At 46.1% G+C, this 17,040-nt stretch overlaps 2 protein-coding genes across 6 annotated transcripts in view; one reads left to right on the plus strand and one right to left on the minus strand.

Moving 5' to 3' along the window:
* Positions 1-391, minus strand: part of LOC139549303 (Friend leukemia integration 1 transcription factor-like) — a 35,045-nt gene extending 34,654 nt beyond the window's left edge. For 3 of the 5 annotated variants that reach the window (XM_071359605.1, XM_071359603.1, XM_071359608.1), the window contains exon 1: positions 237-391. The gene's annotated coding sequence lies outside the window, so the exon portion shown is untranslated. The remainder of the gene's footprint in view (positions 1-236) is intronic. The other 2 variants (XM_071359604.1, XM_071359602.1) reach the window with 1 other exon arrangement.
* Positions 392-2,810: 2,419 nt separating this feature from the next.
* Positions 2,811-16,798, plus strand: LOC139549830 (uncharacterized). The gene is made up of 3 exons (XM_071360577.1): positions 2,811-3,318; positions 3,993-4,973; positions 16,747-16,798. The coding sequence occupies exons 1-3, from the start codon at positions 3,281-3,283 to the stop codon at positions 16,796-16,798; spliced, it is 1,071 nt and encodes a 356-aa protein (XP_071216678.1). The 5' UTR covers positions 2,811-3,280.
* Positions 16,799-17,040: the final 242 nt, after the last annotated feature.

Consider the following 17,040-nt stretch of genomic DNA (forward strand, 5'->3'; position numbering starts at 1 on the left):
AATTTTTATCAGATGATAGCCTGCAAAACATTTGTTTAATCTAAATGGAAAGCAGACTGGCATTGAATCTTGATAAATTAGATAGTTTTATGAAAAGGCAGGCTACATTAATCCAGAATTAGTAACAAAACAGTGGAATTGATTTATGGTCACCAAACACACAGCATACACATAGGTTTGTGGCTGGTTAGAATAGCCTACGAGTCGCAATCTTACAAATGTAATTTCCCACTCACCTGTCGTTATGTTGTCAGTCGTCTATTATTTCAGTTTAATTATTCCCCAATTTAAATAATTTGTCCCGTCTATTCAAAGTCGTTACCATGGATGACAGTAAGTTATTTTGAGAAGGTGTATGGAGCGCAGGGTGTATGAATGGGAATGTTACTGTGATGAGAGCCGCCAGCCGGCAACCAATGGGAAGTGAGTGAAAAACCTCCCCTTGGGTTTAGTGTGAGAGGGAGCCGGAGTTGCAAGTCAAATGAACCATGAAATAAGGGAAATCTTATAGGAAATAGGAACAGCACCATAAAAAAGGCAAATAGTGAGAGGTACTTTTAAATTGGAAAAATAATAGGGCCTAATGTCCTTCCGCAGCCCTTTCGTGGGATATTGACGGCCACCAAGTGTTTTTAGGACAAAATAAATAGGCATTTCTACACACCTGTCCATGTAGGCTTTGTTTACGTTATGAATACAACAGGAAATCGAATGAACTTTTGTACAAAACTTAAACAAAATGCTTTATCAAAAGAAATATCATGTCAACCTTGAAACCACAAATGAGATCTTATTGATATCAACCATATGAAACAGTTTCTGTTGTTAAACATAATGTGTTATTTTCAAACACAGAAAGTGATAACATAATGTCTGATGGAATAAGTTATATTTCCCTTTACGTATTTATAACAGTACAGTCCGATTGAATTAAATGTAAAACCTTTTTAAAAAATCAAAATTTCTCTTATTTTAGTTTGAAATGTCTCCAACAATGCAGATATTCTTGTGATAATTCCCGCATGAATAATTGCAGCCATAGCAGGATCCGCGCTTCGTGGCCTCCTGACAGAGACACGTGTCTCCAGTGAGTTTGTTTTTCCTGTTCAGTTGACCCCACTCAGTTCAGTAACTTCATTTCCTACACAGTGCCCTTATCCTCCACCCAAGAGTCCCTCAAAGGATGTTGGGCAATTCACAGTGAGAAAAGTTGCCCAAGCATAGGATTTTACAGCCTCATTAAGGTCATCATTTAACGCAGGACAACCAAAGTGAAATTGAGAAGCTTTCAGTTATCTACATAAGTTTTGCACAAAACCTAACCCATGCATCAATACTCTGTAATGGATACATGTTGTAGCCTAGGCCTATGGGTCAAAGCTGGTAGATTATTTTATTACCATGGCTGGTGTGCACTGATGTGGTCAAGGTGTTCCTATTAAAAATAGCATCAGTTGCTACATGATTGTGCTTCTACAGAACAATGACCGGAAATTCTAACATCCGTTAACTGACAATGTTCTCAACTTCTCAATACTGTTTCCTTCTGTTCCATGACAGGCTACAGTCATATTCCAGTAGCCTTCTTTTAAGATACTCTGTTAAGCATCTGTTGATTTTGTAACAGATAACTGAAGTGTGGAACCATACAGGTGGGGGATCATTAAAAAACGAAGCCCACAAAACATACACATGACTTCAACATTGTAAAGTTGGTGACGCATACACATCCAAGAGCATCCTAGCAGGACACCAGGAAATGAAAACAGTGGACTGACTAGTCTACCTATAGGAGTTCCAGTTAAAATGGTGAGGAACTTTGACATTTTGAAATCTGCAATATAAGTCAACCTAATCACAGAAATGGGTAATGGCATTCATGACTGATGCTACTGTTATAGCGGGACAGTTTATAGCCAATATGGTAACTTTATTTTCCTTTTTAGAAGACCAATAGGTACCCTCTGATAGAGTGGATTTTTACATTCCCATCCAGAGGTTTTGTATCAGTTATTTACTCTCATCTTCAATTACTAATGCAGAAAGACATTTCAATGGTTAAAACATGGGTAAAGGATTTGGCTATTGATAAAGAGGCTATTGATTGAGAGAATGTCTGGAAGAATATATTTCACTTATCAAAGAACTCAAATCATCAATTAATTTGTTTTAAGCTCTGTCATAGGTCGTAATGGACACCACTGGTAAGATTTAATGCAAAACAGGCTCCAAACTCAAATTGTGACCTATCTTCCCTCAATACGACACTTGGCACATATAAACATATGATTTGAGATGGTCCTGAGGTTTATGAATTTTGGAGGAGAAGGTCATCTATTCTCTCTGATATGATTGATAAAATTGTAACCAAAGACAGTACAGTATGAACAAAGTCAGTACAGTATGAAGATAGGCTAAAACTGCTTCTCCAATAGAAATCCCAGGTCACACTTCTGGGCGATGTAAAGTTGGCTAGCTAAGCTCATGCATAGAAACACGTCGTCGGGTGTAACGGTCGTTTCGTGACTGACTGCGCATGGGCAGGCTGTCAAATCAGGCACTACTTCAAGATAAAGTTGTTTTTGTCACGTTCCTGACCTGTTTTCTGTTTAGTTTTGTGTGTTAGTTGGTCAGGACGTGAGTTTGGGTGGGCATTCTATGTTGTCTGTTTCTATGTTGGTTTAGGGTTGCCTGGTATGGCTCTCAATTGGAGGCAGGTGTTTGGCGTTCCTCTAATTGAGAGTCATATTTAGGTAGGCTGTTCCAAAGGTTTGTTTGTGGGTGGTTGTCTCCTGTGTCTGTGTCGATGTTTGCACCATTCGGGACTGTTTACGGTTTGTTCATTTCATGTAGTCTGTTCCTGTTCATTTCGTTCTTCACGTTGTATGTAAGTTCGTTGTTCAGGTCTGTCTACTTTCGTTTTGTTATTTTGTATCATTTTCAAGTATAGTTCGTTTTCGTGTTTGTTCGTTTTGTTTATTTAAAATAAAATTCATCATGTATTCACAACCCGCTGCGCCTTGGTTCGATCACTACTCCTCCTCTTCTTATGAAGAGAGAGAGGAACGCCGTTACAGAATCACCCACCATTCCAGAGCCAAGCAGCGGAGTAAACGGAGTAAGGGACAGGAAAAGAAGGAGGAATGGACTTGGGACGATATATTGGACGGAAAAGGTTGCTACACATGGGAGGAGATCCTGGCTGGTAGGGATCGCCTCCCATGGGAACAGCTGGAGGCACTGAGGAGAGCAGAGGCTACCGGAGAGAGGAACCGGAGTTATGAGGGAACGCGTCTGGCACGGAAGCCCAAAAAGCCCGTGAGTAACACCCAAAAATTTATTGGGGGGGGGCTAAGAGGTAGTGGGCCAAGGGCAGGTAGGAGACCTGCGCCCACTTCCCAGGCTTACCGTGGAGAGCGGGAGTACGGGCAGGCGCCGTGTTACGCAGTAGAGCGCACGGTGTCTCCTGTACGAGTGCATAGCCCAGTGCGGGTTATTCCACCTCCCCGCACTGGTAGGGCTAGATTGGGTATTGAGCCAGGTGTCATGAGGCCGGCTCAACGCGTCTGGTCTCCAGTGCGTCTCCTCGGGCCGGCATACATGGCACCTGCCTTACGCATGGTTTCCCCGGTTCGCCTACATAGCCCGGTGCGGGTTATTCCACCTCCCCGCACTGGTCGGGCAACCGGGAGCATTCAACCAGGTAAGGTTGGGCAGGCTCAATGCTCAAGAGAGCCAGTACGCCTGCACGGTCCGGTATTTCCGGCGCCACCTCCCCGCCCCAGCCTAGTACCTACAGTGCCTACACTACGCACTAGGCTACCAGTGCGTCTCCTGAGCCCTGTTCCTCCTCCACGCACTCTCCCTGTAGTGCGTGTATCCAGTTCGGTGCCTCCAGTTCCGGCACCACGCACTAAGCCTCCTGTGCGTCTCCAGAGCCCTGTACACACTGTTTCTTCTCCCCCTACTAATCCTGATGTGCTTGCCCTCAGCCCGGTGTCACCAGTGCCGGTACCACGCACCAGGTATAGAGTACGCTTTGAGAGTCCAGTGTGTCCTGTCCCTGCTCCCCGCACTAGTATGAAGGTGCGTGTCCTTAGCCCGGTGCCTCCAGTTCCGGCACCACGCACCAGGTCTACAGTGCGCCTTATCCGGCCAGAGCCATCCGTCTCACCAGCGCCATCTGAGCCATCCGTCTCACCAGCGCCATCTGAGCCATCCGTCTCACCAGCGCCATCTGAGCCATCCGTCTCACCAGCGCCATCTGAGCCATCCGTCTCACCAGCGCCGTCTGAGCCATCCGTCTCCCCAGCGCCGTCTGAGCCATCCGTCTGCAATGAGCCTGCAAAGCCGCCCGTCTGCCATGAGCCTGCAAAGCCGCCCGTCTGCCATGAGCCTACAGAGCCGCCCGCCAGACAGGAGCCGCTAGAGCCGCCCGCCAGACAGGAGCCGCTAGAGCCGCCCGCCAGACAGGAGCCGCTAGAGCCGCCCGCCAGACAGGATCCGCCAGAGCCGCCAACCAGACAGGATCCGCCAGAGCCGCCAACCAGACAGGATCTGCCAGAGCCGCCAACCAGACAGGATCTGCCAGAGCCGCCAACCAGACAGGATCTGCCAGAGCCGCCAACCAGACAGGATCTGCCAGAGCCGCCAGCCAGACAGGATCTGCCAGAGCCGTCAGCCTGCCATGAGCGTCGAGAGCCGTCAGCCAGCCATGAGCGTCGAGAGCCGTCAGCCAGCCATGAGCGTCGAGAGCCGTCAGCCAGCCATGAGCGTCGAGAGCCGTCAGCCAGCCATGAGCGTCGAGAGCCGTCAGCCAGCCATGAGCGTCGAGAGCCGTCAGCGAGCCATGAGCGGCCAGAGCCGTCAGAGAGCCATGAGCGGCCAGAGCCGTCAGAGAGCCATGAGCGGCCAGAGCCGTCAGCCAGCCATGAGCGGCCAGAGCCGTCAGCCAGCCATGAGCGTCCAGAGCCGTCAGCCAGCCATGAGCGTCCAGAGCCGTCAGCCTGCCATGAGCGTCCAGAGCCGTCAGCCTGCCATGAGCGTCCAGAGCCGTCAGCCTGCCATGAGCGTCCAGAGCCGTCAGCCTGCCATGAGCGTCCAGAGCCGTCAGCCTGCCATGAGCGTCCAGAGCCGTCAGTCAGCCATGAGCTGTCCCTCAGCCAGAAGCGGCTAGTAATTCAGAACTGCCCCTCAGTCCAGAGCTGTCTCTCTGTCCGGAGCTGCCCTTCAGTCCGGAGTTGCCCCTCTATCCTGAGCTACCTCTTTATCCTGAGCTACCTCTCTCTCCTAAGCTATCCCTCTGTCCTGAGCTATCCCTATGTCCTGAGCTACCTTGTCCCAGAGCTGTCCTTGATTCTGGTGTTGCCCCTAAATTTAGGTGGGGTTATTTGGAGGGTGGTCATTGTGGGGAGGATACGGAAGCGGGGATTGATTATGGTGGGGTGGGAACCACGCCCGGAGCCTAAGCCACCACCGTGGTCAGATGCCCACCCAGACCCTCCCCTGGACTTTTTGGTGATGCGTTCGGAGTACGCATCTTGAGGGGGGGGGTTATGTCACGTTCCTGACCTGTTTTCTGTTTAGTTTTGTGTGTTAGTTGGTCAGGACGTGAGTTTGGGTGGGCATTCTATGTTGTCTGTTTCTATGTTGGTTTAGGGTTGCCTGGTATGGCTCTCAATTGGAGGCAGGTGTTTGGCGTTCCTCTAATTGAGAGTCATATTTAGGTAGGCTGTTCACAAGGTTTGTTTGTGGGTGGTTGTCTCCTGTGTCTGTGTCGATGTTTGCACCATACGGGACTGTTTACGGTTTGTTCATTTAATGTAGTCTGTTCCTGTTCATTTCGTTCTTCACGTTGTATGTAAGTTCGTTGTTCAGGTCTGTCTACTTTCGTTTTGTTATTTTGTATCATTTTCAAGTATAGTTCGTTTTCGTGTTTGTTCGTTTTGTTTATTTAAAATAAAATTCATCATGTATTCACAACCTGCTGCGCCTTGGTTCGATCACTACTCCTCCTCTTCTTATGAAGAGAGAGAGGAACGCCGTTACAGTTTTTGACTAAAATGAAAACGTGTCAGTTTGTCTTTTTCACGAGGTTGGAGTAATAACATGCTCAACTACTTAAGACACTGGCTCGAATCTAGCTTCTGCCTTTAGATAGAGAGAAAATCTACAACTAAGATTTTTTTTTCACTTCTCTCATTGACTTCTCAAACCCCAAACCCAGGCCTGGTCTGTTTGGTCTGTTTCACAAGCGTTCCCCAAAATCTCGCAATGTTGCACCTCTGGGATTAGAAACCCTTGAACAAATTCCTCTGTTACTTTAAAGGACAATTCAAACATTTTCAACTTCATATTCATCATGTCCAGCACCACCCTAACATCAACATATGTGAAAATTGTGCGTTTCTATGTTTTGTAGTAAAAAAGATAGACACCTTGTAGAGTCCATGGCCCGAAGAATTGAGCCTGCAACTCAATATTAGGAAGGTGTTTCTAATGTTTGTTATACTCAGTGTATGTTGATGTTGGGGTGGTGCTGGAGATGTAGTTTCAGGTATGTACTGTATCTGAATGAGAAACAATGGAAAGTTTGCCTGGCTGGGTTGATTGCAGTCAAAAGACCTGTTGTTCAGCGCTGGTTGCCACCACATGACCTTCATATAAGGAAATGGTTTGTAAACTTTCAGGACGTGGTTATGTTGGAGTTATCCACTGCCCGTGTGCATAAAGCCAAAATACTACTCTGGAAACGTGGAAAGTTTCTGCTTCAGAAATCTCTGAATTCCTTGAGATGGTGCAAGTGTGGGATAAAATTGCTTTCTTGATGTTGTTATACTGGTCATAAATCTTACTGTGTGTACTTTTTATTTAATTGTAGTGTTGGTTTGTTATTTTGTTAAATACATTTTCTTCTGTGTGTGTTTTCTATATTAAACTCAGCAAAAAAAGAAACGTCCTCTCACTGTCAACTGAGTTTATTTTCAGCAAACTTAACATGTGTGAATATTTGTATGAACATAAGATTCAAACAACTGAGACATAAACTGAACAAGTTCCACAGACATGTGACTAACAGAAATGGAATAATGTGTCCCTGAACAAAGGGGGGGGGGGGGGGGTCAAAATCAGAAGTAACAGTCAGTATCTGTTGTGGCCACCAGCTGCATTAAGTACTGCAGTGCATCTCCTCCTCATGGACTGCACCAGATTTGCCAGTTCTTGCTGTGAGATGTTACCCCACTCTTCCACCAAAGCATCTGCAAGTTCCCGGACATTTCTGGGGGGAATGGCCCTAGCCCTTACCCTCCGATCCAACAGGTCCCAGACCTCTCAATGGGATTGAGATCCGGGCTATTCGCTGGCCATGGCAGAACACTGACATTCCTGTCTTGCAGGAAATCACACACAGAACGAGCAGTATGGCTGGTGGCATTGTCATGCAGAAGGGTCATGTTAGGATGAGCCTGCTGGAAGGGTACCACATGAGGGAGGAGGATGTCTTCCCCGTAACGCACAGAGTTGAGATTGCCTGCAATGACAACAAGCTCAGTCCGATGATGCTGTGACACACCGCCCCAATCCATGACGGACCCTCCACTTCCAAATCGATCCCGCTCCAGAGCACAGGCCTCGGTGTAACGCTCATTCCTTCGACAATAAACACGAATCCGACCCTCACCCCTGGTGAGACAAATCCGCGATTCATCAGTGAAGAGCACTTTTTGACAATCCTGTCTGATCCAGCGACGGTGGGTTTGTGCCCATAGGCAACGTAGTTGCCGGTGATGTCTGGTGAGGACCTGCCTTACAACAGGCCTATAAGCCCTCAGTCCAGCCTTTCTCAATCTATTACGGACAGTCTGAGCACTGATGGAGGGATTGTGTGTTCCTGGTGTAATTCGAGCAGTTGTTGTTGCCATCCTGTACCTGTACCTGTCCCGCAGGTGTGATGTTCGGATGTACCAATCTTGTGCAGGTGTTGTTACACGTGGTCTGCCACTGTGAGGACAATCAGCTGTCCGTTCTGTCTCCCTATAGCGCTGTCTTAGGTGTCTCACAGTACGGACATTGCAATTTATTGCCCTGGCCACATCTGCAGGCCTCATGCCTCCTTGCAGCATGCCTAAAGCACGTTCATGCAGATGAGCAGGGACCCTGGGCATCTTTCTTATGGTGTTTTTCAGAGTCAGTAGAAAGGCCTCTTTAGTGTTCTAATTTTTCATAACTGTGACCTGAATTGCCTACTGTCTGTAAGCTGTTAGTGTCTTAACGACCGTTCCACAGGTGCATGTTCATTAATTGTTTATGGTTCATTGAACAAGCATGCAAAACAGTGTTTAAACCCTTTACAATGAAGATCATTAAGTTATTTGGATTTTTACGAAATATCTTTGAAAGACAGGGTCCTGAAGAAGGGACGTTTATTTTTTTGCTGAGTTCATGTGTTGACCGAGGTTGGGGATGTGGTGGGGCCGTAAGGGGTATGTTTGGGATGGGGTTGTGAAAGAAGGGGGAACATTTGGATTGTTTTGGATTGATTGCATTGCCTATGTGACACAGTAAAAGCAATGGTTCTCAAAAAAGAAGACATATAGGTATGCTCATCTGATTCTGAATCAGAGAGATGCCATCCAATCTGCCTTCCAATCTAACGTCAGAAAAAAAAAAAAAAAAAAACTCACAGGTACCATTGATTAGATTTTCACTTGTAAGCTAGTTTTGGTGTTACAGCTACATGATCTGCATATTTGTAATTGTTACCGTAGCTAGACTTTAGCTTTCTCTTTGTATCTCTTGGCTCTAGCCATTCTCTCTGTCTTGCTCTATAAAAAACATGTATGCATTCAGGTCTGTGCCACATCTCCATTCCACTGGCAGGCCCTCTGACTGGTGTTAACATCATGGGCTGTTCCAGAGTTCGACACCCTCTCCTGGGATTCCACCAAAACAGTTGTATTTAGGACTTTGTGGCAGCAACGTCGTACAGACATCTCTGATTACATCGACTGGAGTAAATGAAGCCCCTTACTGACTCTGAACTGTAATTCGTTATTTATTTAGTTGGAGGAGCTACCAGGAGAGATGATCTGGATATTGAGATAGAAACAGGGCTGCAATGGGAGCTAACTCCTCAGGGGCAGAGAAAATTGAAGCGTGGCACCAGGCACGGCAAGGCAGGGCGGAATTTGACATCTTTTCACGCTAGCCCCCGTCAAGCCCAGATGCAGTGTAGTTAAACCCAAAGACCCAAACTTTAAAACCGTGACTTCTGGGGAAGAGAGTTCTGGTACTAGGAGGGGGGTAAGGAGGGAGTGGGTGGAGGGGGGCCTATAGACTATGAGTAGTTAAGACTATAACGCCTATATAAGTCTCATCAATCCTCTTTTCATAAAAGACTGTTACAGATGAATGTCTAGAAGAACAATGCTCCAGATTCATGGTATGTAATATAAATTCATAGACGACGAGAGGAAACTGCCCCCATCAATCCCACCCTGTGTAATCAGAGACACGCTCGCGTGTGTCATAATAATTTGCAGGGGAAGTATTAAATTAAAGCACTGCAGTCCTTTCCTGAGGCAAACATTTCTGAAGGTAATGGCATCCCTGATGTGTTGCCACTCATCACGCTCTGAGAGTATCAATAATACACCCTCTTTGACCTCATGGAGAAATGAGAAGTCCTTTATATGAAGGCCTCGCTGGCTGCTGCCCAGAGGGTTATCTTTCAGACAGCACTTTGGGAGAGGACCTATGATGCTTTGGTGTCGAGAACAAAATACATGCTCTCATTATACACAATATGTTCTGGTGTGCTTTTAATGAAAATCACTGAAAGGGTGTGTGTGTGTGTGGTGATTACATGCCTTACCATTGTCTCACCACACCTTAAACGTGTATCCCACTTGTAATCAAATAGTACTTACCCTGTGTGTTTATGTTTCTCTGTGTGAGTATAAAAGTGTAAAGAAGGCTGCCATTCTTCCTTACTGCACATGGGAACCAAGGTGCTGTTCACTTTACACACTTACTCAAAATAGTAAAACACAAGGGGATTCATCCTTGTAAAAACTACATGGGAATGGAATAAAGCCTTCAAAAATGCCTATACTCCATGAAAAAAAAGAGGGAGCGAGCAGTAGAGAGTAGTGCCATTTAGAAAGCCTAAATCATCCCTGGACTATAAATCTACTGACCGCTCATCATTCAACAGCATTTAAAAAGCCCTTAAAGAAAAACACAGAATGAAATGAATATGCTGTCACCTCTAATTTTGATCTAGCTGCTTTGCTCCATAAGACTTGTGTTGTTCCCTGGAAGGCGGCTGAAGGCAGTAGGGCTCTCAGGTTTACCGTGCCATACATTCTCAGGCATTTACTTTGAGGCCCCTGTCCCCCCCAGACATGTCTGACAGCCTGAACTCTCTCGATGTGGGCTGTTCACCAGACTACAAAAATCATTCATCTGTGCCTTCAGACAGTCAAATCTGGATCTAATAAAGGAACCCACTATTGATCCCCTTCTTTTAGGAGTCATTCAACCTCAGACCACTAGAGGGCTCTCTGGCCCAAGCTAGAGCAACTTAGCTAGCTCTGTGTCTTAAACATCTTACAAGGCATGTTGAAGAGAAGATTTATATATATGAACAATATGTTTAGTTTCATTGGCAGATCTGCAGGAGACTTGATAATACATTATTATTTCCTTAGCTACTAAGCCTATATCCTTTCACTTATTATACCTCAAAACACAGACACGTCTTCTGTTTGAGAAATCACAATGTAGCGATTGACATATTCTTTAGAGATGTATTCTACAACAAAAACAAGTCAAGTGCTGAAATGAGGTATCTTAATCAACTTCAACATAACTCACTGTATTTGATCTCTCTCTCTCTGTGCCTCTCTCTCTCTCTCTCTGTGCCTCTCTCTCTCTCTCTCTGTGCCTCTCTCTCTCTCTCTGTGCCTCTCTCTGTGCCTCTCTGTGCCTCTCTCTCTGTGCCTCTCTCTCTCTCTCTGTGCCTCTCTCTGTGCCTCTCTCTCTCTCTCTGTGCCTCTCTCTGTGCCTCTCTCTCTCTCTCTCTCTCTCTCTCTCTCTCTCTCTCTCTCTCTCTCTCTCTCTCTCTCTCTCTCTCTCTCTCTCTCTCTCTCTCTCTCTCTCTCTCTCTCTCTCTCTCTCTCTCTCTCTCTCTCAGCACAAAAAAAAAGTGTGAACGGGGAAACAGTGCAGTTTACGGTGCAGTTTACTGATGCCAAGCCAGACAAGAGGGCCGGGCATTGTTTTTCCAAAACGCTGGAGTGAAATGAAAATCAGCCGCAACAACAACACACATCCTTCCAGAGGACAGGGCTCAAAAACTTCAAAGAGGAGAGAGAGAGAAATGCAAATTCCATCTAGACATCGTTGCCTTAGAGCACACAAAAACTTCACCTCCCTCAGCCAAAACATCAGCACCACAGGTAACTTCCACAAAGCTGTGAACGATCTGAGAGACAAGGCAAGAAGGCCTTCTAAACATAAAAAGGAACATAAAATTTGACATCCCAATTAAGATCTGGCTAAAATTACTTAAATCAGTTATAGAACCCATTGCCCTTTATGGTTGTGAGGTCTGGGGTCCACTCACCAACCAGGAATTATAGGAATGATCAACATCCAACTAAAAGGGAAGCGATTCCAAAACCTTCCATAACAAAGCAATCACATAGGGAGAGACAGACCTAGAGTAGAGTCCTTTCAGCAAGATGGTCCTAGGGCTCTGATCACAAACATACCTCACAGAGCCCCAGGACAGCAACACAATTAGACCCAACCAAATCATGAGACAACACAAAGATAGTTATTTGACACACTGGAAAGACCCAACCAAAGAATAGAGCAAACTGGAATGCTAAATGGCCCTGAACAGAGAATACACCGTAGCAGAATACCTGACCACTGTGATTGACCCAAGTGGGCTCATGGGTGGAATATTTTTTATATATTTTTTGTTTGCCTGAAAATCCAGTGCTTCTATGTCAAACAGTTTTGTTATATTTCAATCTTCTATAATGTATATAAAGTATAATATTGGGATGCAAACTCAAAATTGACCCTGATTTAGCCCACTTCAGTAAAAGGTTCAACCAAAAAACAAAGCAAACTGGAATGATATTTTATCCTAAACAGAGAGTACACAGTGGCAGAATACCTGATAACTGTGACCCAAAATTAAGGAAAGCTTTGACTATGTACAGACTCAGTGAGTATTGCCTTGCTATTGAGAGAGGCCACCGTAGGCAGGCCAGACTCTCAAGAGAAGAAAGCTATGTGCCCACTGTCCACAAAATATTGTGGAAACCGAGCTACAATTCCTAACCTCCTGCCAAATGTATGACCATATTAGAGACACATATTTCCCTCAAATTACACAGACCCACACCCATCAACTGCCATATCCATTAGGCGAAGTACCACAGTGTGCCATCACAGCAGCAAGATTTGTGACCTGTTACCACAAGAAAAGGGCAACCATTGAAGAACAAACACCATTGTAAAAAAAAACTCATATTTATGTAGACTTGTTTTCCCTTTTGTACTTCAACTATTTGCACATTGTTAGAACACTGTACATAGCCATAATATAAGATTTGAAATGTCTATTCCTTTGATACTTTTAAGCGTGTTGTTTGCTGTTTATTTCACTTTTGTTTATTATCTATTTCACTTGTTTTGGCAATGTAAACATGTGTTTCCAATGGAAATAAATCCCTTTTGAATTGAATTGAGAGTGAGAGAGAGAGGTTGTGTTTGTGTGCAATTGTAAGGGCAGTGCCCCAAACGCCTGGGCAAAACCACTGCATTCCTGCATGCCTCTTAAAGAGACAGTGTCACTGTCATCATATGTGTATCTGTTGAATAAAGTGTTAACATATGGTGCTGTTCTCTGGGTCTGACTGCAGGATACGTTGAAGCCAGTAGGTGGCCATACTAGTTATTATAATGGGCTTTGTGTAAGTAAAGACAATGTATTCAGCACAGTGCTTGATTACATATCCACTTCAGTCATTTGGTGTAAATTGTTTTTGGGAAAGATAAATAGACTCCAATTTAGAAAATGCCTGAATCAAAGTCATTATCTCAGCTTGAGCAGGTCTTATGAAAAACACGTTTATTCATATGTAATCTGCCACTTGAAACCGACCTGCACTTTACCATGCTACTGAGAGAACTGGCTGGGAAATGGCTGTAGTGTGGTGTTCCACTGATAGAGGGCACAGTTGAGCTTTGGAACAGACTGAGAACCTCATGTAAGTCTATTCACCATCAGTAAGCTAGTAACCAGAGGACCATTAAAAGGAATACAGAAATTGACTGCAATGAATTGGAACAAACATCAAACTTGTTCAACACGCACCAACTTCCAAAACATTTAGACATTGAATAATTTAGGCAAACTGACAACTGATATGATTGACAGCAGAGAATAATCAAATTTTACTGGATCTGTTCAAATACCAATAGGAAAGACATTGGGTTAGAGTTGAGGACCAAACATGTCCAGAGATCAGAGTTCTGTCACAGGTGTTCTTGACAGTCAGTGTTATGACATACTGTTGGGAAATGGGGAACTGAATATACATGCAGTTGCGAATATAGCATTTAGAAGACTAGGCAAGACTCGACAAGGCAATTACCTACAAAATACAAGTAACTGCCAAAACAATGGAAACACTTGAGTAAATGAGGGAAACAAAGTATATTGAAAGCAGGTACTCCCCCACAGGTGTGGTTCTGGATTTAATTAGGCAATTAACATCCCATCAAATCAAATTTTACATGTCACATGCGCCGAATACAGCTTGAGCAGGTCTTATGAAAAACACGTTTATATAACACTTTATAACACTTTGTAATGTAATGCTTTTATTTAGGTAATTCCATTGATCATATAACGTAGAGAGCTCTTTCGGTGGAGGTGTCTCTTAGGTGGGACATCTTACCATGAAATGCTTACTTACAAGCCCTTAACCAACAATGCAGTTCAAGAAATAGAGTAAGGAAAATATTTACTAAATAAAATCAAGTAAAAAATGAAATCAAAAGTAACACAATAAAATAACAAGGCTATGTACAGGGGGTACCAGCACAGAGTCAATGTGCAGGGTTTAGATTAGTCGAGGTAATTTGTACATGTAGGTAGGGGTAAAGTGACTATGCACAGATAATACACAGTGAGTAGCAGCAGTGAAAAAACAAAGGAGAGGAGGGGGGGGGGGGGGTCAACGTAAATAGTCTAGGTGGCCATTTGATGAATTGTTCAGCAGCCTTATGGCTTGGGGGTAGAAAATGTTAAGGAGCCTTTTGGACCTAGACTTGGCGCTACGTTACCCCTTGCTGTGCGGTAGCAGAGAGAACAGTCTGACTTGGGTAACTGGAGTCATTGACAATTCTTTGGGCCTTCCTCTGACACTGCTTGGTATATACAGTAGGTCCTGGATGGCAGGAAGCCTGGCCCCAGTGATGTACTGGGCTGTACGCACTACCCTCTGTAGCGCCTTATGGTCGGATGCCGAGCAGTTGCAATACAAGGTGGTGATGCAACCGGTCAGGATGCTCTCGATGGTGCAGCTGGAGAAATTTTTGAACATCTGGCGACCCATGCCAAATCTTTACAGTCTCCTGAGGGGGAAAAGGCATTGTCGTGCGCACTTCACAACTTTCTTGGTATGTTTGGACCATGATAGTTTGTTGGTGATGTGGACTCCAAAGAACTTGAAACTCTCCACCGCTCCACTACAGCCCTGTCTGTTATGCTGGTGAATGAGGACCCAAAAGCGACTTAATAGAAACAGAGTCTTTATTCCAGTCTTAACAAAACACGATACTCCTGGATATTATCTTAGGTAAATCCAAAACAGGAAAACTGAAATCCTCTCGTCAGTAGAGAGGAACGACTGGAGACGCGACCACAGACTGCAGGTCGCTTCGGGAAGGCACCGGCCGTAGCTGACATAGACACCTGCTCACACGCAGCATCTGAAGAAGGCAAAAACACGACAGGGCGGAACAAGGACACAGAACAGCAAACATCAAACAAGGATCCGACAAGGACAGAAGCGGAAAACAGAGGGAGAAATAGGGACTCTAATCAGAGGGCAAAATAGGGGACAGGTGTGAAAGAGTAAATGAGGTAGTTAGGAGAATGAGGAACAGCTGGGAGCAGGAACGGAACGATAGAGAGAGAGAGCGAGAGAGGGAGAGAGAGGGATAGAAAGAGGAAAAGAACCTAATAAGACCAGCAGAGGGAAACGAATAGAAGGGAAGCACAGGGACAAGACATGATAATCAATGACAAAACATGACAGTACCCCCCCACTCACCGAGCGCCTCCTGGCGCACTCGAGGAGGAACCCTGGCGGCAACGGAGGAAATCATCAATCAACGAACGGTCCAGCACGTCCCGAGATGGAACCCAACTCCTCTCCTCAGGACCGTAACCCTCCCAATCCACTAAGTACTGGTGACCACGTCCCCGAGAACGCATGTCCATGATCTTCCGTACCTTGTAAATAGGTGCGCCCTCGACAAGGACGGGGGGGGGGGGAGGGAAGACGAACGGGGGCGCGAAGAAAAGGCTTGACACAGGAGACATGGAAGACAGGGTGGACGCGACGAAGATGTCGCGGAAGAAGCAGTCGCACAGCGACAGGATTGACGACCTGAGAGACACGGAACGGACCAATGAACCGCGGAGTCAACTTGCGAGAAGCTGTCGTAAGGGGAAGGTTACGAGTGGAAAGCCACACTCTCTGACCGCGACAATACCTAGGACTCTTAATCCTACGTTTATTGGCGGCTCTCACAGTCTGCGCCCTGTAACGGCAAAGTGCAGACCTGACCCTCCTCCAGGTGCGCTCACAACGTTGGACAAAAGCCTGAGCGGAGGGAACGCTGGACTCGGCGAGCTGGGACGAGAACAGAGGAGGCTGGTACCCAAGACTACTCTGAAACGGAGATAGCCCGGTAGCAGACGAAGGAAGCGAGTTGTGAGCGTATTCTGCCCAGGGGAGCTGTTCTGCCCAAGACGCAGGGTTTCGAAAAGAAAGGCTGCGTAATATGCGACCAATCGACTGATTGGCCCTTTCTGCTTGACCGTTAGACTGGGGATGAAACCCGGAAGAGAGACTGACGGAAGCACCAATCAAACGACAGAACTCCCTCCAAAACTGTGACGGGAATTGCGGGCCTCTGTCTGAAACGGCGTCTAACGGGAGGCCATGAATTCTGAACACATTCTCAATGATGATTCGTGCCGTCTCCTTAGCGGAAGGAAGCTTAGCGAGGGGAATGAAATGTGCCGCCTTAGAGAACCTATCGACAACCGTAAGAATCACAGTCTTCCCCGCAGACGAAGGCAGACCGGTAATAAAGTCTAAGGCGATGTGAGACCATGGTCGAGAAGGAATGGGAAGCGGTCTGAGACGACCGGCAGGAGGAGAGTTACCTGACTTAGTCTGCGCGCAGTCCGAACAAGCAGCCACGAAACGGCGCGTGTCACGCTCCTGAGTAGGCCACCAAAACCGCTGGCGAATAGAAGCAAGCGTACCCCGAACGCCGGGGTGGCCAGCTAACTTGGCAGAGTGAGCCCACTGAAGAACAGCCAGACGAGTAGAGACAGGAACGAACAGAAGGTTACTAGGACAAGCGCGCGGCGACGCAGTGTGAGTGAGTGCTTGCTTTACCTGTCTCTCAATTCCCCAGACAGTCAACCCGACAACACGCCCTTCAGGGAGAATCCCCTCGGGGTCGGTAGAAGCCACAGAAGAACAAAAGAGACGGGAGAAGGCATCAGGCTTGGTGTTCTTATTTCCCGGGCGATAAGAAATCACGAACTCGAAACGAGCGAAAAACAACGCCCAACGAGCTTGACGTGCATTAAGTCGTTTGGCAGAACGGATGTACTCAATGTTCTTATGGTCAGTCCAAACGACAAAAGGGACGGTCGCCCCCTCCAACCACTGTCGCCATTCGCCTATGGCTAAGCGGATGGCGAGC

This window comes from Salvelinus alpinus, chromosome 22 (genome assembly GCF_045679555.1).
Source record: "Salvelinus alpinus chromosome 22, SLU_Salpinus.1, whole genome shotgun sequence".
NCBI lineage: Eukaryota > Metazoa > Chordata > Actinopteri > Salmoniformes > Salmonidae > Salvelinus > Salvelinus alpinus.